The sequence below is a fragment of the Prionailurus bengalensis genome, chromosome B2, assembly GCF_016509475.1.
Source record: "Prionailurus bengalensis isolate Pbe53 chromosome B2, Fcat_Pben_1.1_paternal_pri, whole genome shotgun sequence".
NCBI lineage: Eukaryota > Metazoa > Chordata > Mammalia > Carnivora > Felidae > Prionailurus > Prionailurus bengalensis.
Window position 1 is genome coordinate 74467917 of NC_057349.1, and position 21343 is coordinate 74489259.

The following is a 21343-nucleotide window of genomic DNA, read 5'->3' on the forward strand; positions in this document are numbered from 1 at the left end:
AGAGAATAGAAGCATGAAGATTTCTCCTATCCTTTGTCAACCATACATTATTCTTCCTGAACACTGAAGCTCTTTCCAGTACATATCAAAACTCCCCAGGAGTATGGCAATGCAAAAGGTTTGGGATTCCCATATATGTGACTAAAGGTTTTGGGTTTTTTTGTTTTTTTACTCCATTTCAGATTTGTCCTTCTTCATTCCTATAAAAGCAGTAACCCAGTCAGACAACTTCACCTAGGCCCCTGTTCTGGTGTGCATTTACTGTGAGCTTTTGTCTGCCTATGCTACTTGCACTCATAAAGCTAAAGCACCCAGCCTTCTGCCTTCTGGAAGATAAAGAAATAGTTTCATCCCTGTGATATCCTTGTTCTGTAGTTACTCTGATGATAGCCAGTGAGGTTGTTAAAGTTTGCAGTATTCTTCGCTTCTTTGAATGGTTGAGGAAGGGGAAGGGGAAGAACATCCTCTTTCTTTTATGATAGTGCAGATATGCTAGCTTAAAGTGTATGTTTGTATTTCCTTATAATTAAAATACTGTTCAATTTGTTTTTTATAGACAGGGAAAAATATTTTACATAAATTGACTTCACGATTGAAAACCAGATGCTTTAGGCTGAACCATCATAGCTTCAGACTCAATGTTTTCCTACATAAAAATGTTAAAGCCTCAAAAAAAAAAAAGGAGTAACTTTATGGTGAAGGTAGATATCATCTTATCTACATGCTCAAAGTTAGATGAACTTTAATGGAATAAGTCAAAATCATGTGCTACCTGATAGGATGCAATGAGAACACAGCATCACTTCTGTGATATTCCTGCCAAAGATGTACAACCTGACCCTAATCTTGAGGAAACACGAAATAAACCCAAATAGAAGTATATTCCACAAAACAAATAGGCTGTCATCTTTAAGTGTCAAGATTGTGAAGGTCGAGAAAAACTGTGGAAAGTTTCCAATTTTAAGAGACTAAGGAAGGGCGCCTGGGTGGCTCATTAGGTTGAGCGCCTGACTTCAGGTCATGATCACAGGGCTCACGGGTTTGAGCCCTGCCTTGGGCTTTGCACAGGTGGAGAGGAGCCTAATTCAAATTCTCTGCCCCCCTCCCTACCTCCTCTCTCTGCCCCTCCTACACGCTCTCTCTCAAACATAAATAGACATTAAAAAAAAATAAAAGACTAAGGAAACATGACAATGAAATGCAATGCATGATTCTGACCTGGGTTCTTTTGCTATTACAGATAATATGCGGACATGTGGCAAAACTTGAGCGAGGTCTGAGTGTTAAGGCGGCAGTAATGTGTTTTCCAGTTTTGAAGGTTGTGCGGTGGTTATGTATGGGAATGTTCTTGCTTATAGGAAATATACAGTAATATAGTCAGGAGTGACAGTAACTTACTCTCAAGTTTGAGACTGTGCAAAAACAAAGCATTTGAGAACTGATTTTCCACAGGTTTGAGACCTGATTTTATATACTTGAGGCTTTCTTCACTGTGCACTTAGATTCTTTCAGGTGTCACACCCTGTTTGAATCTATCCAATGACTGCCATCTCATTCCGAGTACAAGCTAAAATCCTTTCAACGGCCCATTGAGACGCAGTGCTATACTAGAGAAGGTTGCTGAAATTCCAGGCATTTTGCAAACCAGCTGAAGTCACTTTGGTAGACATCATCCACAGTGAAAGTATCTACATCATAACAATCAGTAAATGCTGCAAATCAGGAAGATTTTTTTTGTGTTTGATTGGTTCCCCTGGAAAGCAGGTTTTTAAACATTTACTAGCATACCCCTGTAAAACCATTTGCTACGTGCTCCACCAGCCTGCCCACCTCTCACTGAACTAGGCACCCCTCATATTTTCTGTTCTCTCGGAGGGAAATGGTCTTCCAGCAGGTATATAGTTCCAAACTTCTGCCCTTTCAGTTTATTACTCAAGTGCTGCTTTCTCACTTGGAATGTAATCTTTTCTCCCTAACCCTTCGTGTTTTTTTTTTTCTACATACTTATCTCCATTTAATATATGATTTGGGGGCTCCTGGGTGGCTCAGTTGGTTAAACGTCTGACTTTGGCTCACATCATGATCTCACAGTTCATGGGTTCGAGCCCCGCATTGGACTCTGTGCTGACAGCTCAGAGCCTGGAGCCTACTTTGGATTCTGTGTTTCCTTTTCTCTCTGCCCCTCCCCTGCTTGAGCTCTGTTTCTCTCTCTCAAAAGTAAATAAACATCTGTGTGTGTGTGTGTGTGTGTGTGTGTGTGTTATTTGTTTTGTGTAATTTCTGCTCACCTCTCACCCACTGCCACCATTAGACCGTAAGCTCAATGAAAGCCAAGATATTTTTGCTTTTGCTATTGTCACTGTTCACAGCTGTATACCCAGCACTTAGAACTCGAATTTTTGGCACTAGAATAGGAACTCAGTAAACATCTGTGGACTGAATAAATGAATGGCCAAGATTTATCAGGAATGCTAAAATAGCTTAATATAAATAGATTTTTCTTATGCAATTCACAGACGTAAAGATGAAAGGAAAACATATGACTATCACAATACATGCAAAAATCATTACAGAAAAAATAGTATCTTCATGATTAAAACCCATAGTAAACTAGGAATACAAAGGAACTATGCAATCTATCACACAGATTTGCCAAAAATTTCATCATACTTAATGATAAAATGCTAGAAACACTTATTTATTTATTATTTTTATGTAGGTTTCCCACCCAGTGTGGAGCCCAATTGGGGGCTTGAACTCACAATCCTAATATCAATACCTGAGCTGAGACTAAGAGTTGGCTGCTTAACTAACTGAGCCACCCACGTGCCTAGAAACACTTAAGATCAGGAACAAGATGGGTGCCTGGCTGGCTCAGTTGGAGGCGCATGCAACTCTTGATCTCGGGGTTGTGAGTTTGAGCCCCATTCTGGGTGCAGAGACTCTGTAAATAAATAAAACTTAAAAAAAAATCAGGGGTGCTTGGGGTGGCTCAGTTGGTTAAGTATCTGACTTTGGCTTAGGTCATGATCTCACGGGTCCTGAGTTCGAGTTTTGCATAGGGTAAGCTCGAGCCCCACTTCAGGTGAACTTGAGCCTTGAAGTTTGAGAGCTTCTCTCTCTGTCCCTCATGAGATTCTCTCTCTCCCCATGCCTCTTGCTCACTTGCAACTCTCTCCAAAATAAAAAAGATTAGGAATACGAATAAAACTCAATCATTTACATTAACTGAAACAGGTTAAAAAATTTCATTAAAATGCAGATTATCAGAACGTATTCAGAAAAACTCCACCCAGCATATGTTTAAAAAAATTTATATATAGGGGTGCCTGGGTGGCTCAGTAGGTTGAGCGTCTGACTCTTGATTTTGGCTTAGGTCATGATCTCACGGTTCATGAGATCAAGCCCCATGTCAGGCTCTGTGCTGACAGGGCGGAGCCTGCTTGGAATTCTCTCTCTCCCTCTCTGCCCCTCCCCTGCTCTCTCTCTCTCTCAAAATAAATTAATAACCATTTAAAAAATTTATATGTAAAGACATAGATTACTAGTGAAAGGATAGAAAGATACATGATGACAAACAGTACAAATGTTTTCTGACAAAGACATTGAGTAATTTCACTGGGAGAAATGGCAGTCTTTTAAACTAATGATGATAGAAAAACTGGACATCCTTACAGGGGAAAAAAAAAAAAAAGGAAATTTGATTCCTATCTTACTCCAAACACACAAAAATGAATTCCACCTGTCAAAGCTAAATCTATGTAACTCCTAGAAAATAAACGTAAGAGGAAAACTTTACCATCTTGAGGTAGGCAAAGATTTCTTAAGACACAAACAAAACTAATCATTAAAGAAAAAAATGCAACAAACTAAACTTCATTGTAATTAAAATTTTCTGTTCCTGAAAAGACACTATTAAGGAAATGAAAAGGTAAGTTACTGATTGGGAACACCCGTTCACATATTCACAAGGGCATAAATGAGAAAGGTCTTATTTCCAGACTATATAAAGAACTCTTTAAAGTTAACAAAGAGACAAACAATCTGATTGTTTTCTAATGACAAAAAATTAGAAGACACTTTCCAAAGGAACATGTATGAATGACCAAAAGGCAAATGAAAAGGTGCTCAAATGCAAATTAAAACGACAATGAGATAGCATTTTGTACCATTACAGAATCAGGTCATTTCCTAAGAGAAATGAAAATGTCAACCCACTAAAAGACTTATACAACAATGCTATAGCAACTTTATTCACAATAATCAAGTTCTAGAAAAACACAAAATATCCAGAAATAGAATGGATAAATTGTATATCGATACGATAGAAAACTACTCGGTGAGAAAAAAGAATAGGCGACATGTGCAACGGCATAAATCTCAAAACCACTGTTAAAGGAAAGCCAGAAACGAAAAAAGCACATACTGTATGAATCCATTTATACCCAACCATGGCAAAACTAATCCCTGTTAAAGAAAATCAGAAGAGTGGTTGCTTTTGCTTTTACCAGGGGCAAGGTGGTGATAAAGTTCAACAGCCAAAGACTATCAGGGACAAACTAGCAAAGTCAGGTTTCTTCACTTGCTTAAACAAGAGAGAGTAGTAACCCAAGGGAACATTGAAGGGCCTCTTTGATGAGAGGAAGTAGGGAGGTTGTCTTTTGTTTTATGTAAGTTTGCGGCTGCTAATAACCCTACAAAGTGAACTGGAATTGGAGAGACTTGTCTGAACTTATGATTTAAGAGGTAGAGGGAGAAACAGAAGAAAAAGAGAAGGGTAATAAATATCATCCCCATTTGACAAGGGAAAAAATTCAGATTAAGCAATTCTGCCCTTGTGAAGAAGCTAGAATTTGAATTCAATTCTCATGCCAAATCCCAAACTGCCACACCTATACTCGGCAAATATAAGGAAAAGAAAGATGGGCATCTACTTCAGAGTGGCTCTGTGTAGTAAAAGTTTCAGGATTTTAACATCTAATTTACTCTACTTGAAACAGCAGTCACAAGGGAACAATCGAGGGGACCACATACTACCAAACAAGCAAAAAAAAGAGGACATTTCTCCTAAAAGTTTGTTTGTTGTAGTGAATAACGAAGTCAAACGTTTGCTGACTTCTCACTGGAACGCACAATATGAATGAGCTCCAATAAGAAGCCTGCAACCTTTGTTAGTCGTTCAATGAACGTCTCAGTGTTTCTGCAGAGAACGCTGTGGACAAAAAACACAAACAAAAACAAAAACAAAAATGCCGAGTTTATTTACAAAATAAGAAGCTCTCACATTGGAACTTATCCTCTAGTGAGGATCCCAAAAAGAAACAGGCACGGCATTTTTTGCACTGCTTGTGGAAAGGCCGGATACTGTTATATCAGCGATCCTCAAACTTCAGTGTGTATTCTGACTCCTGGAAAGCGTGTTAAAACACAAGTTCTGATTCAGCAGGTCTGGTGTGGGGCTGAGACTGCATTTCTGAAAAGCTCCTGGTGATACCCAGATTACCAGTGAAGGGGGGGGAGGGGACTAAAAGCACGAGGGGTGGGAAGAGAAGCTCCACTTTGACTAATGGGACAGGCTCTAAGCAACTGGCAAGGAACTCCAAACCCCGTGCTTTTGAGGCAGGCGGAGGCTCCCGGGCCAGCAGAAACGCAGGCTACTCACCGCACCTCGGAGCCCCACACGCCCAGCGCCGGCCTTACCCCAGGATCAGCAGCGCGCTCCGCAGCTGTGTCCGCACCTCTAGGAACACGGGCGTCCCCGCGGCAGCCGCCGCCATGGCCGGCGCCCGGCCGCAGCTTCTGGCGAAGCGGAGCCACCACGGCCAGGAGCGGCTGCACGTGCGGCGGTGACGGCCGCACGGGCCTCCCAGACCGGATCGCTGGGCGGACACAGCCCGCCAGCCCACAGCGCCGCCTGCCGGGCGGAGAGCGCGCTACCGCGAGGACTAGACCCGACAACGTGAGCGTTTTCAAATATGGGCCCCGGGTCTGAATGGTCACAAAGGTGGGCAGGGAGAACCAAACGGTTCTCCCACTCTTCTCCGTGTGGGCGTGGCCAGGTGCGTTAGTCTCCCAGGACAGGACCTTAAAAATCGGAGCCGAGTACACTCCCTTGGCTAGCTTGGGTAGAAATAAGGCTGGAAGAAAGGGAGATGACCGAGGGAGGTGGTATAGAACTGGCACTGACCCCTGGAGGCCTGAGAGCAGATTTCTCCACCCCAAACATACAATCTGGTTTCGTTTTTTAATAAAGTACAGTACCTTTTTTTATGAACTGTGGTCTGTCCTTTGCTAGCTCTCCTCTGTCTAAGGCAACAAACGTCCGAGATTGATTTGGCATTGCTTCTCGATTTAGACACAGTTGCTCCAAGATGCAAACAGTTGCAAAAATGTAAGAAGTTTTCTGTTACCGATGCAGAAAGTGTGGTTAAATCAAGTGTCATGAATCACAGCATTAACCATTCCTATAACCTTTGAAAACAGGAAGATGAGAATGATCCGCATATACATTTCCACTCCCCATATTTTGTATAAATAAAAACTTATTCACAGAAATCATAATCTTATTACAACTAGAAGATAATTTTGGAAAGTTTGACATAGTTAAGAAAACGATCTACTATAATGTAAATACTTAAAATGGGGAAATATTAAAATGTAAAGCTATAGTGGTGGACTTACAATAAGAATTTTAATGTTTATTTTTGAGAGAGAGAGAATATGAGTGGGGAAGGGAGAGAGAGAGAGCGGGGGAGACACAGAATTGGAAGAAGATTCCAGACTCTGAGCTGTCAGCACAGAACCGGAAGCCGGGCTCAAACTCACAAACGGTGATATCATGACCCTGAGAACATGACCTGAGCTGAAGTCTGAAGCTCAACCTACTGAACCACCCAGGAGCCCCAATAAGAATTTTAAAAGCAAGAGGCTGGGGGCACCTGGCCGACTTGGTGGATGGAACATGCCACTTTTGATCTCAAGGTTGTAAATTGGAGCACCACATTGGGTGTAGAGATAACTTAAAAATCTTACAAAAAAAAAAAAAAGCAGAAGCTTTTAGTTCTTAAAAACAGAAACAATGATGTATTTCCGAATATAAATTAAGAAAATCGTGCTTATTGATTGCTTCTTAATTTGAAGATTTTCCAAATAAATAATAAATCCACTTTAGAGATACTATTTTAAGACAGTTTTTCTAAAGTTAAGTATTTGCTGTTTCAAAGCTTATTGTGTTGCTTCACAAATTCCTGTTTTCATCACAATAATTCAAAATCATGGATGGAGGTAACAATGCAGTTAAAGAATTGTATTTACTACTATTCCACTTCAAATAATGGTGATCATGGGTGATGATTTTAACTCCTAATATCTTCCACCTTTAGTTCTCAAGGCTATTGAGTCTTAAATACAGACACATTATATTGAAATATTTAAGTCTTAGCACAGCATGTGCTTCATACTTGGCGTTTGGTTCTTTTTAAAGATTGCTATATTTCATATATATTCACACATTTATAAAACATAAAATCAGTCTTTTTTTTCTTTGATCCTACGGTTTAGGCAAAACTGCAACTTCCTTGTAGTAACTACATGATTTAGAGAGACATAAACTCAAAATGGTTCCAAATCTGCTAACTATTTATCTCCTAACTTCACCAGTCTCTAACTTCTTCTGGGCCTCAAGTTCCTCATATGAAATATTGAAGAATAGTTTAAATATCACTTAAGTTATTGTTTAAATAATATTTAAAAGCTGTTCTCAATTCCTAGCATTCCTGCCAACTCCCCATTAAGATGCCCCTGGTGCTGGAAAGTTGAAAACACCTGCTATTCACTTTCCAGGCCCATCCATCCCCATAGTTGGTGGCCCAACAGTCCGCTCGAGGGCGCTGTGGCGACAGCTAGAGCCGAGAGGCGAAGCACGGACCGGGGGCGGGGATCCAGGGGCCGTCGACGTCGACGCCGGCGTGGGCGCGGGCGCGGTGCACGCTGGGAGCTGTCACTAGGCCCTTCGGCTCCCGGCCTCCGCGTCGTTGCCGCGGTTGCCAGGAGAGCGGCGCCGGCGGGGAGCGGCCGAGCCCACGGCAGGTAACAGCGTCCCCGCCCCCAGCGCGGTCGTGAGGCTGGCTGCCGGCCCTGAGCGGCCTCCTCGGCCTGGCCTGTTCCGGAGCTGCGGGGACGCCCCGCCGGGCAGGCTCTGTGGCGTCGGGGGTGTTGCCGCCTCGGCCCCGCCTGGAGCTCGGAAGCCGGCCGGTCGCCCTCCGGTTTCCGGAGAGGCGCGAGCTGCGCGGGGATCGGCGGGCCGGGGCTGGGCGGAGGCTCGAGGGCGGCCCCAAGGCAGTGGGGCCTCCAGCGCGGGGGCCCAGCGGTGCGCAAGGTTGGGGGTGGAGGTCGCACCTGTGCGATAAAGGCGCACGGACTAACCTCTTTGTTGGTGGAATCCAGGCTTCGTGCCTTCTCATTCATCTGGTGGGTTCTTTCAAGATTGAGGAGACACGAATGCCAGCTATAGGTTCCATGTGGGGGTTGGAAAGGAGTGCAGAAGTTTTTTAGAGGAAGTCAGGTTAGTCCTAAGGAAGTTGTTAACTATTATCACCTTTGATTCTCAAGCCTTTTAAAGTTGCAGCGTAACAATAGTTACTTGTTCGGTCTCTTCCATTCTTCACTCCTACCCGGAGGGGGGAGTGGCACACAACGATACTTATTTAAAGCTGGAAGAATTGTGTTTCTGAACACTATAATGTGTAGTTCTAAGGAGTTTGAGAACTATATTGTGATAATCTGATTTGGAGACTATAGTTAAAGCAATGAAAACATTTTTTTGATAATTACAAAAAAGATAGGAAACTAAGTGTTTGCCTGACAAATAAGCTCAGAATTGTTCAAAGACAGAAATCTCTCAATTTTGACGTCCTTGGCTCCCTTCTACACAGACAGAAGATCTAGAATGTTATCATGGATAGCATATGTTGACATTATATGCTAAGAAATTCACCATCTCATAACATAGTGATTTAGTTGCGCTAAATTATAACAAGAGTGAACTAAAACCAGTTGTAGTACAAATGCTTTATTTTAGTGATCACTTTAAGCTGCTACTCCAAATGAAATCATTCCCCATTAGTACCAAACAATAGTAAATTTCCAGGTGGGCCTAGTTATTAAGGAAATCAGGTCTTGAAGGAAGAATTAAAAATGCCTAAGTGAGTACACAAATCAGAAAATGTGACACCATAACCAGAATGTTAAACGTAAATTAAATGTTTGACTATATAGAGTTTAAAGAGTCTTATTTTGTAGTTAAAGTAGTGGGAAGAGCGATGGCCTAGGAATTAAAGATTTTGTTCAAATCCTTTGTTCTCCTAAAGAAATGTTATCTCTCTAATCAGTTTTGTCATCTGTAAGGTAATTTCATAAGATCAAAATTTTCCAAACTGATGTCTCCCTTTGAACACTCTTCTCATCGATAGCCTTACTGCCCCAAAACAGTGTTCCATGGCAAATGATTTAGGGGTGCATTGGTTAAATCAGTTTTAACTTCTGATTTGCTTTTAACTGCAGGATTTCTCAAAACCTTTACTACTATGCTCATATGCATATAAATCTTTGGGGGAAGGTTATCAAAGCATTTTCTAAACTTACCTGGCCAGAAAGCCTATTTTCTCTCTCTCTTTTTTTAAATTATTGTCACATTGGCTTCCGTACAACACCCAGTGCTCATCCCAACAAGTGCCCTCTTCAGTGCCCATCACCCAGTTTCCTCTCTCCCCCACTCCCCCATCAACCCTCAGTTTGTTCTCTGTATTTAAGTCTCTTGTGGTTTGGCCAACCTGTTAACATTAGAAGTATAATTACATAGAATACCAATTTGAAAATTACTATACAGATCTTCCTCAACTTATAGGGTTGTGTCCCTGTAAACGCATCATAAATTGAAAATACCATAATTTGAAAATGCGTTTAATACATTTAACGTATGTTAAAAATGCTCAGTGTACAAGGGGCACCTGGGTGTCTCAGTCAGTTAGGCGTCTTTGGCTCAGGTCATGATCTCGCACTTCGTGGGTTTGAGCCCCCATCAGGTTCTGTGCTGATAGCATGGGAGCCTAGAGCCTGCTTCAGATTGTGTCTCCCTCTTTCCCTGCCCCTCCCCAGTTGCCCTCTGTCTCTCTATCAGTATACTTACATTGACCTACAGTTGGGCAAAATTAACACAAAGCACATTTTATTATAAAAGTTTTGAATATCTCATGTAATTTATTGACTACTATGCTAAATGAAAAAGAGAATAATTGTGTGGATAAAGAATGGTTGTAAGTATATCAGTGGTTTGCCATCATGATTGTGTGACTGGGAGCTGTGACTTGCTGCCACTGTGAAAAATTATAAGTCAGACTCTAATAAGATGGGACTGCCTATACCTGAGCTGCGTCTTCTTTCAACTCTTAAAATTCCCTACGTTGTGCTTTTTATTTAGCTTTCAGTTTAAGCTTTCTGGGGCATGAAGATCTAGTGACAAGTCATTGGTATAACAAAAGGCTTATATTTTCCTTAATAAAATATTAAAGATGCACATAAGTTTCTATGTACTTTAATGCTTTAATTTATGGCAGAAGATTATCTTTTTCTGGTCTCTTGATGCTTTTCTTGAATCATAATTCATGTTTTGAATTTAATTTTATGGTTAAGTCATTGATTTTATTAAGGATGGCATTATAAAATTCCAACAAGACTTGTTGATAATGACATTTTTTTTTTTTTACTGTGATTGAGTTCCCTCGCTAGTCGTGAGTTCTTAAACTATGAAATGTAATAAAAGCCATTGGAAATGTTCTTAATCATTAATAACTAATTTTAAGAGCTTAGATCATTAGGGTTCAAGGTTAAAACATAAATTCTAAGGTAGTCTTTTCTGAGTTGCTTACAAACAGGATGTAAGTGTTGAATGCAGTCTTAAATTATTGTGCTAAATTCTGTCAGGTGTCACTAGCACACAGTGTGGCTACTTTAACTGATACTTTGTTAGGAATGATTGCTATTAATGTGCTCCTTTGTTTGAGGGGGTCAGGAGGTAAGCCTTAATTCAGGTAAATTTTCTGAAATGCAACTGTCAAGAAGTAAATAGCTGCAGTTTTTGTTTAATGGCTTACCAGCTTGCTGCTGCTGTTGTTATTTTATGGGTTTGGTTTGGTGTGTGTGGGTGTGTGTTTTGGTGTTTTTGTTGTTGGGTTTTTTTTTTTTACAATTTTTTTTAGGCTGTCTCCACATCAGTGTGGGGCTCGAACTCACAACCCTGAGATGAAGAGTCGCAAACTCTACCTACTGAGTCAGCCAGGTGCACCATAGTTTACAGTTTTTATTGAAAATTTATGATATGAAAATAAGTACTTTGATTCCCTTGTCTTTAAATGGTGATGTCCATTTTCTCTGTATTGTATTTACCTATTTACCTCTCCTTCTCCAAGCTATTCCAAGCCTAAAATATCAATGATTTTTTTTTTTATTGCACAGGTCAAAGACATTGTATCAAATTTAAGAAAAATTTTACATATAATGTGCATTCATTTTGTGTGTACATTGTATACACACCCAGGTAACCAGCACAATCAAGATTTGGAACAGGCCACCACTTAGGCCTGTATTGTTAGGTTTTTGCTTCCTCCAGACACATGCTGTCCCTGTCTTGGCATGTCTACATCATACTACCCTCACTCCAATGCCACCTTGTCTGTGGATCTTTTTTTTTTTTTGATTACCTCATTTTGAAGTAATTCTCTTCTGACTTTCCTGTTAGCATTTATCATTCTTGTCTGTCCTTAATGGCGAAACCAATGGCACGTTCATAGTAGGCACTTGTATTTATTTGTTGACCAAATGGTAAGTGTAGTATTTCTCGAACTTCAGTCATTTTTCTATCTTCAGAACTTTGGCCATATCTGCATACTTCCTGTATACTTATTTTCTTTGTATGCATGTAGTTATTAACATAATTTTAAAGAAAACTTGAAATAACGACCATAAATAGAAAGTAGGGGTGTGTCTGGGTGACTCTGTTAGTTAAGCACCTAACTTCGGCTTAGGTCATGATCTCACAGTTTGTGAGTTCAAGCCCCGCATCAGGCTCTGTGCAGAGCCTGCTTTGAGTTCTGTGTCTCCCTCTCTCTCTGCCCCTGCCTCACCCCTGCTCACCCTCTGTCTCTCTCAAAAATAAACATTTAAAATTTTTTAAATAAAAAGTAGGTATCGCTTGCCATAAACAGAAGGTAGACATAAAGATGAAAATAATGGAAACAAAAGTGTTGTTAAATTCTAGAAAGTATTGGCCATTGAACACTGTTCTTTGTTTAAAGGAGAGAGAAGCAAGAATTAGAGGCGTTGATAACATTCTGCCATCAATCTGAGAACTTCCTGATGCAGTCAGGAACTGCAAGAGAATGAAGAGGGAATAAATCCCTCACTGATTCAGTGTCAGCCCATTACTTGGACCCCATAAAATCATCTCACATCTGATTGGTGGCCAAAATTTGGGGAGATAATGGATTCATCAGGGCCTGAATTCTTTAGAATTTCATCTGTGGAAGAATTTGGAAATATAGCCTCAATTGCAGATTAAAAGGTGTACTAGAGTTTGAGTTAACTTCAAAAAATAATTTAAAAATTTATGATCATTACTGAATTAGGTAAGTTTCTATTTTTTTTCCAAAAAATGTCTTTAATGTTATTAATGTTACTTTTAGAGATAAAACATCCACCTTTTTAAGCTAGTACCTTAGCTGTAAGATAAACCTTTGAATATAAAGAAATAAATCTAAATCTAAAAGTCAGTGATAGCCTTTAAATGACAAAGTGATGAGTGTTGATTCAGGAGTGATGAAATGATACTATGTTTATCTGGCAATAGCTCCTATAAGCATAGATGAGGTAATAAACTTAATATAATACCTTCTTCACTTCTTCCTCTCTTCGCTTTTTAAGTTTGAGCTAGATTTTAGTATTTCCATCCTACAGAAGACATTTCTAGACTTTTTTTTCTTCTGAGGCAATGAAAAATTCTCCTCTCTTATGGAAAGAGTTTAATGTGAACAGACAGAAAAATAAATTCCCTACTCTTGTTCTGTAAAATACATCCTGTATTTCAACTTGCTGTGGTTATTTTTAGGCTTACATTGGTATTATGAGCTTCATGTTTAAATTACCATTATTTTGTGTTCACAAACCAAGAGTTCGGGTAAATAGATCATTTAGTTTGGTGTTACTGATTTCCAAAAGCCAATTTACCTAAATGGTAACACTTAGTTTATCAGTATACACAGTAATTTGCTACTCAACCAGAGGTCACATTGCTGTTAATCTCAGGTTCTGGGATACAACCTCCATTTGGAAGTAAGAAAAGAGCCCTTTGGATGAATAGTCTTTATTTCATAAAAGAGATCTCACCCAAACAAGTAGTTTATTTCCTATGTCTCTACTAGAAAATCAGTATAGAAGCAATGCAGATAAACTCTTAGCACTTGAAAGTAATACTGACTATAATCAGAAGAACTATAAAAGCACAGCAGTCCTTTAAATTATACAGGTAAATAACCTTACGTTTCCATTTGCTTTTGTTTGTGCTGTATCAGCTACTTGAAACTCTTAGGATATGTGTTATGATCAATCAAATTTTCCAAATAGCTGGAACTCTTGTTTATTATATACCACAAATGCCATCCCAGTCTGCTATGATACTTTCTGCTTGTCTTCAGCATGATGCACTTTGCCCAGTGGCTTTTCGTATACACTTAACACATGTCCTACAATATCTTGATTTTAAAATTTCCTGGACAGTTTTTCTCCTGAGGAAAAATATAGAATGTAGTACTTGCTTTAAAGTTAGTGTCTGTCATTTTGGAAGAAAAATAAATATTAAGCGACTTCTATTTTGTATACCAGCAATTCCATAAATGTTACCACCAGTTGATCAGGAGTCTACTCTTAAGCCTGAGTGAGGGGTTCTAGCAACACGATTATTTTCTTCTTTTGTTTTATTTATTTTTTGAGAGAGAGTGCACACGTGTGCAAGCTGGGAGGGGCAGAAAGCAAGGGGGACAGAGGATCTGAAGCAGGCTCTGCACTGACAGCAGGGAGCCCAGTGTGGGGCTCAAACTCATGAACCATGAAATCATGACCTGAGCTGAAGTCAGGCACTTAACAGACTGAGCCACCCAGGTGCCCCCAAGATGATTTTTATGGCACCTGTCATTTTATTAGAAGGTGTCCCAAGCATCCCTGATGTTAGTGATTTGAGGTTGCGTGTTAGTTTTATGTGATGCGATAAGTACTGTTTTTATTACGTCTTTTAAGTTATAGAGCATGGGTTGTTGATGGATTCCTTCACTTTGCCAAAGGTTTTTATTTTGATGTAGTCCCAGTATTTTCTTTCCATTGCCAGTAGAAACACATCTAGAAAAATGTTGCTGTGTCCAGTGTCAGAAATTACTACCTGTGTTCTCTTCTAGGATTTTTATGGTTTTAGGTCTTTAGTCCATTTTATTTTTGTGTATGGTATTAGAAAGTGGTCCAGTTTCATTCTCTTACATATAGTTATCACGTTTTCCCAGCACCATTTATTGAAGAAACCTTCCCTCATTGTCTATTCATGCCTGTTTTGTTACAGATTAATTAACCATATAAACATGGGTTTAATTCTGGGCTCTCTGTTCTGTTTCATTGATCTATGTGTCCGTTTTTATGCCAGTACTGTACTGTTTTTTTACTAGAGCTTTGTAGTATATCTTGAAATTTAGAATTGTGATACCTCCAACTTTATATCAGTAAGGGGTTAATATCCAAAAAATATAAAGAATTATACAACTCAACACCAAAAAAAACCCCATACAATCCAATGAAAAAACGGTCAGAAGATCTGAATAGATTGTTGTTCAAAGAAGACGTACAGATGGGCAACAGACACATGAAAAGATGCTCAACATCAATCATCAGGGAAACACAAATCAAAACCACAATGAGATATCACCTTACACCTGCCAGAATGGCTAAAATAAAAAAGACAAATAATCACTGTTGGTGAGGATGTGGAGAAAAAGGAATCCCTGTGTACTATTGGTGGGAATGCATATGGGTATAACCACTGTGGAAAACAGTGTGGAGGTCTCTCAAAAATTAAAAACACAAATACTATATGATCTAGTAATTACACTACTGTGTATTTACCAAACAAATGAAAACACTAACTTGAAAAGATATATGCACCCTATGTTTATTGCAGCATTTTTTATAACAGTCAAGATATGGAAGCATCCTAAGTCCACTGATCATTGGATAAGGAAGATGTGGTGCATAATACACACATGATGGAAAATTATGTGGACTTTGTCTTTTTGCAACAATATGGATAGACCAATAAAGGGTATTATGCTAAGTAAAATAAGTCAGGCTGAAAAAGATAAATATCCTATGATTTCACTCATGTGGAATCAAAAGAAACAAATGAGCGAGCAAACAAAAACCAGAATCAGACCTACAGAGAACTGATGGTTGCAGGAGGGGTGGGGGTGGGAGAATGGTAAAATAGGTAAAGGGGAGTGGAGATGTAGGCTTCCAGTTGTGGAATGAACAAATCACTGGAATAAAAGGCACACCATAAGGAATATAGTCAATGATATTGTAGCAGTGTTGTGTGATGACAGGTGGTGGCTACATTTGTGGTCAGCACACCGTAATGTGTAAACTTGTCAAATACCTGAAACTAATGTAACATTGTGTGTCAGCTGTACTTAAATTGTTTTGGGGTGCCTGCCTGGGTGGCTTGGTAGGTTAGGCGACCGACTTCAGCTCAGGTCATACCTTGCAGTCTGTGGGTTCAGGCCCTGCATTGGGCTCTCTGTGCTGACAGTTCAGATCCTGGAAGCTGCTTCAGATTCTGTGTCTCCCTGTCTCTCTGCCCCTTCCTCGCTCGCACTCTGTCTCTCTCAAAAAGAAATAAACATTAAAAAAAATTTTTAATTGTTTGAAATAAAAGAGGAAAATATTTTGAGAGTAAACTTTTTAGTCATCTATGGCAGCACAGATTATCCCAAAACATAGTGACTTAAAACAGTAAAACCTCTCAGAGTTTCTTTCAGAAGGATTTGAGGGAGCAGTTTGGCTGTGAGGTTCTGACTTCAGTTTTGTGAGGTTGCAGTCAGATGTTGGCCTGAACTGCTGTCATCTTTAGGTTTGATTGGGGTTGGAGAAACCCTTTCCAAAGTGGGTCACTCACATACTAGCAAGTTGTTGCAGTCTGTTGAAGGGAGGCCTGAGTTTCTCTCTGGAGGACAACTTGAAGTGTCCTTATCACATAAGGCTAGGTTGCCCCAGAATGAGTGATCCATGAGATATCACATAGACCAGCAGTGATTTTGTGTAAGAGGTGTGACTATATAACAGTATGAATATCAGGAGTTGAGGATCATTGGAGGTCATCCTGGAAGCTAGCTACCACACGAATGTATAAAGAATTACAGCTCAGCAACAAAAAGACAACCAATTAAACGAAGAAAGACTTAAATAGACATTTCTCCAAAGATTATATACAAATGGCCAAAGCATATGAAAAGGTTTTCAGCATCATTGATTATTAGAGAAATGCAAGTCAAAGCTGTGTTGAGATACCACCTCACACCCATTTGAATGGCTACTATCAAAAAACTGAAGCGTGTTGGCAAGGATGTGGAGAAATTAGAAGCCTTCTGCAATGTTGGTAGAAATGTAAAATGGGCAATCCCTATAAAAATAACACCAACATTCTTCACAGAGCTAGAACAAATAATCCTAACATTTGTATGGAATCAGAAAGACCCCAAATAGCTAATGCAATCCTCCAAAAGAAAACCAAAGCTGAAGGCATCCCAATTCTGGGACTTCAAGCTGTATTACAAAGCTCTAATCATCAAGACAGTATGGTACTGGCACAAAAACAGATACATAGACCAATGGACTAGAGAACCCAGAAATGGACCCACAGATGCATGGCCAACTAATCTTTGACAAAGCAAGAAAGAGTATCTGATGGAAAAAAGACAGTCTCTTTAGTAAATGGTGCTGGGAGAACTGGACAGCAACGTGTGAAGAATGAACCTGGGCCATTGTCTTACACCATACACAAAAATAAACTCAAAACAGGTGAAAGACCTAAATGTAAGATAGCCATCAAGATCCTAGAGGAGAAAGCAGGCAACAACCTCTCTGACCTTGGCTGCAGCAACTTCTTACTTGACATGTCTATGGAGGCAAGAGAAATAAAAGCAAAAATGAACTATTGGGACCTCATCAAGATAAAAAGCTCCTGCACAGCAAAGGAAACCGTCAACAAAACTAAAAGGCAACTGACAGAAAGGGAGAAGATATTTGCAAATGACATTTCAGATAAAGGGTTAGTATCCAAAAATCTATAAAGAACTTATCAACCTCAACACCCAAAAAACAAATAATCCAGTAAAGAAATTGGCAAAAGACACTAATAGACACTTTTCTAAAGAAGATATCCAGATGGCTAAACATGGAAAAATGTTCAACATCACTCATCATCAGGGAAATACAAATCAAAACCACAATGAGATGCCACCTTACACCGTCAGAATGGCTAACATTAACAACTCAGGCAACAACAGATGTTGGCGAGGATGCAGAGAAAGAGGAACCCTTTTGCACTGCTGGTGGGAATACAAACTGGTGCGGCCACTCTGGAGAACAGTATGGAGGTTCCTCAAGAAATTAAAAATAGAACTACCCTTCAACCCAGCATTTCCACTACTAGACATTTTATCCAAAGGATACGGGAGTGCTCATTCGAAGGGGCACATGCACACCAGTGTTTACAGCAGCACTATCGACAGTAGCCAAAGTATGGAAAGAGTCCAAGTGTCCGTCGACTGGTGAATGGATAAAGATGTGGTGTGTATGTGTGTGTGTATATATACAAATATACATAATGGGATATTACTCGGCAATCAAAAAGAATGAAGTCTTGCCATTTGCGGAACATGGATGGAACTAGAGTGTATTATGCTAAGCGAAGTAAGTCAGAGAAACAAGTATCACATGATTTCACTCATGTGGAATTTAAGATACAATACAGATGAACATAAGGAAAGGGAAGCAAAAGTAATATAAAAACAGAGAGGGAGACAAACCGTAAGAGACTCAAAAACAATAAACTGAGGATTGCTAGCAGGGTGTTGGGTGGGGGCATGAGCTAAATGGGCGAGGGGCATTAAGGAGTATACTTGGGATGAGCACTGGGTGTTATATGTAAGTGATGAATCACTAAATTCTATTTGTGAGATTATTATTACACTATATGTTAACTAACTTGGATTTAAGTTTAAAAATGAGTAAAATACAATGACTTTGAAGGAAAAAAATGTAAAGTGGTACAGCTGCTATGGAAAACAGTATGGTGGTTCCTCTTAAAAACAGAACTGCCATATGGTCCAGCATTCCCACTTCTGAGTATGTATTCAAAAGAATTGAAAACAGGATCCTGAAGAGATATTTGCACACTCAAGTTCACAGCAGCACTACTCACAATAGCGTAGAGGTAGAAACAAGGTAAATGTCTCTGAATAGGTGAATAGATAAATATATATCGACATGGAATATTATTTAACAAAAAGGAAGGAAATCCTCTCACATGCTACAACATGGATGAACCTTAAGGATGTTATGTTAGGTGAAATAAACCAGTCACAAAAAAGACAAAATACTTTATGGTTCCCCTTACATGAAGTATCTGAAGTAGTTAGATTAGTTAGAAGTAGAAAGTAAAATGGTGGTTGCCAGAAGCTGGGGAAGAGGGAAAAGAAGAGTTGATTTTTAATGTGTATAAAGTTTCAGTTTTGCAAAACGAAAATATTCTGGAAGTAAATTGCACAATGTGAATACACTTAACACTATACACTTAAAAATGGTTAATTTTGTATGTTTTTACTGCAACTGAAAAAAGATAAATGACATGAAACTTTTAGCAACATGAAGCATATATGCATTTTAAAATGCTAGGGGATCCTGGGTGGTCAGTCATTTAAGTGTCCAGCTCTTGATTTTGGCTTAGGTCATGATCTCAGGGTTGTAAGATCAAGCCTTGTGCTGTTGACGCAGAGCCTGCTTGAGATTCTGTCTCTCCCTCTCTCTCTGCCCCTCCCCTGCTTGTGTGCTCTCTCTCTCTCAAGTTAGATAAAATAGACATTTTTTTAAAAATGCTATTCTGTAATGAAAGCCATGTTTCTAAATATTGGAGAAGGGGCTGATTAAAGAATGAGCCTAAAGGGGTTGAATCAGAAGATGTACTCGCTCAGTTGGTAGAATATGCAACTGTTGATTTTACGGTCATGAGTTCAAGCCCCAGCTTGGACATAAAGCTTACTTTAAAAAAAAAAAAAAGAAGAAGAAGAAGAAGATATCATACAGAGTCATAGCATTTTGAATATAGTTTGATAGGAAAATTTGAAATGATGAAAGAGAGAATGGGGCATACCCAGAAAAGAAAGAGCACATACAAAGGCCCTGAGGTAGGAGGTGGCAGCAAGTTTTGTACAGTTGGCTAGTGTTAAAAAAAAAAAAAAAAAAAATATATATATATATATATATATATATATATATATATATATGCAATGATGCTTGTTAAAGATGGTAAGGCCAACTTCATTAAGGATCATCATGATAGATATAGGGACCACTGCAATGGGGTTTGGCAGTGGAGGAGAGAAATTGGTCTCTACTCTGAATACAGCATGGGCAAGTGTTGGTTTGTAACCTCCTCAGAACCTATATCTAAAATCTGAAACCCAACCCTGTCTATAGAGGGAAGGGAGAGACAGAACAAAGAGGGCAAGCATTCCAGATTTGTAAGTGGCAAGTTTAATAAGTAAGGGAATTTACATATAGGGCTTGTCTTGGGTGGCCTTAAAACAAGTAGATCTCCACACTCACTCACCTGCCAGAATCTTAAAAATTTATATAGAGACCTTAACTGGGTTCGGTCACGTACCCAGTTCAGGTAGCCCCCACACCGTATTTCTATCTCAAGGCTATATGCTTAGATGAGCTTCTGGAAGCAGGAAAGGTAAACAGAACACACATCCTAAGGACAGGAGAGGAAGTGGGTGCTTTATAAAAAAATTTCTAATTTAGAACATGCCCCTAATCCAACAAGGATCTTCACATCAGCCTTGGGCATCCTTAATTTAAGGACAACCTCACCTATAATTCTATTTGGAGATGTACGACCCATCCTGCAATACGTTTCCAGGATTAATCCCACTTGAGACTATATTTTTACTTTTTTTGAAATTGTTTTCTCAGGGGAGTAGTAGATTGTGTTCCTGTACATACTGAGTAGAATGCCCCTTTCACTGTGGTCATTTATTGGAATAGAATCACTGTTTTACATATAACCAGACAAAACCCTTTAATATTAGAATTTATAGTTTTTTGGGTTTTTTTATTTTTTTATTTTTATTTTTTTTTAATTTTTTAGGTCCCCAAACTTGCTTTTCCCTCCCGTACATTTTACTGTCATTATTTCCCATGGACAGGGAATGAGTTTTTTTTTTTTTTTTTTTTAATTTTTTTTTTCAACGTTTGTTTATTTTTGGGACAGAGAGAGACAGAGCATGAACGGAGGAGGGGCAGAGAGAGAGGGAGACACAGAATCGGAAACAGGCTCCAGGCTCCGAGCCATCAGCCCAGAGCCTGACGTGGGGCTCGAACTCATGGACCGCGAGATCGTGACCTGGCTGAAGTCAGACGCTTAACCGACTGCGCCACCCAGGCGCCCCGAATTTATAGTTATTTTGCCTTATACTTTAACCTACACACTTTCAGTATTGAGCAGTGACATAGGTTTGGGGTATTCAGTGTTCATCTCTGGTCCTTGTCCTTAAGCCAACATCTAGAAGGAACGACAGAAATGTATGTACTTACATTATTATGGTGTTTTTATATATTTTGAGAGAGGGCACGCAAAGTGAGGGAAGAAGCAGAGAGAGAGGGAAGAGAGAATTCTGTGCCATCAGCACAGAGCCCAATGTAGGGCTCGATCCCATGAACCATGAGATCGTGACCTGAGCTGAAATGAAGAGTTGGATGCTTAACCAGCTGAGCCACCCAGGTGCTGCTATTATGATGTAAGAAAATAAGTGGAATAGGAAAAGAACAGGGTCTAAAAACTGGATAAAGAGTCAAGAGAAGCTATATAATCTGAACAGGTTTTTGAAAAATTGGGTAAGAGAGGAGAGGTAGGATAGGTCAGGCAGAAGAATTAAGAGTTGTGGGGAAAAGTTCAAAAAGATAATGATTATGA

At 39.5% G+C, this 21343-nt stretch overlaps 2 protein-coding genes across 11 annotated transcripts in view; one reads left to right on the forward strand and one right to left on the reverse strand.

The window, feature by feature from the left end:
• The window catches only part of UBE3D (ubiquitin protein ligase E3D), a 157708-nt gene extending 149129 nt beyond the window's left edge, over positions 1–8579 (reverse strand). For 2 of the 5 annotated variants that reach the window (XM_043593002.1, XM_043593001.1), the window contains exon 1: positions 6262–6462. In XM_043593002.1, coding sequence (XP_043448937.1) covers positions 6262–6443 — 182 coding nt within the window. In that variant the 5' untranslated portion in view covers positions 6444–6462. Of the gene's footprint in view, positions 1–5700; positions 5907–6261; positions 6463–8424 lie in introns of those variants that run through there. The other 3 variants (XM_043593003.1, XM_043593005.1, XM_043593004.1) reach the window with 3 other exon arrangements.
• DOP1A (DOP1 leucine zipper like protein A) overlaps positions 7965–21343 on the forward strand; it is a 110225-nt gene continuing 96846 nt past the window's right edge. For all 6 annotated transcript variants that reach the window (XM_043592991.1, XM_043592994.1, XM_043592993.1 and 3 more), the window contains exon 1: positions 7965–8088. The gene's annotated coding sequence lies outside the window, so the exon portion shown is untranslated. The remainder of the gene's footprint in view (positions 8089–21343) is intronic.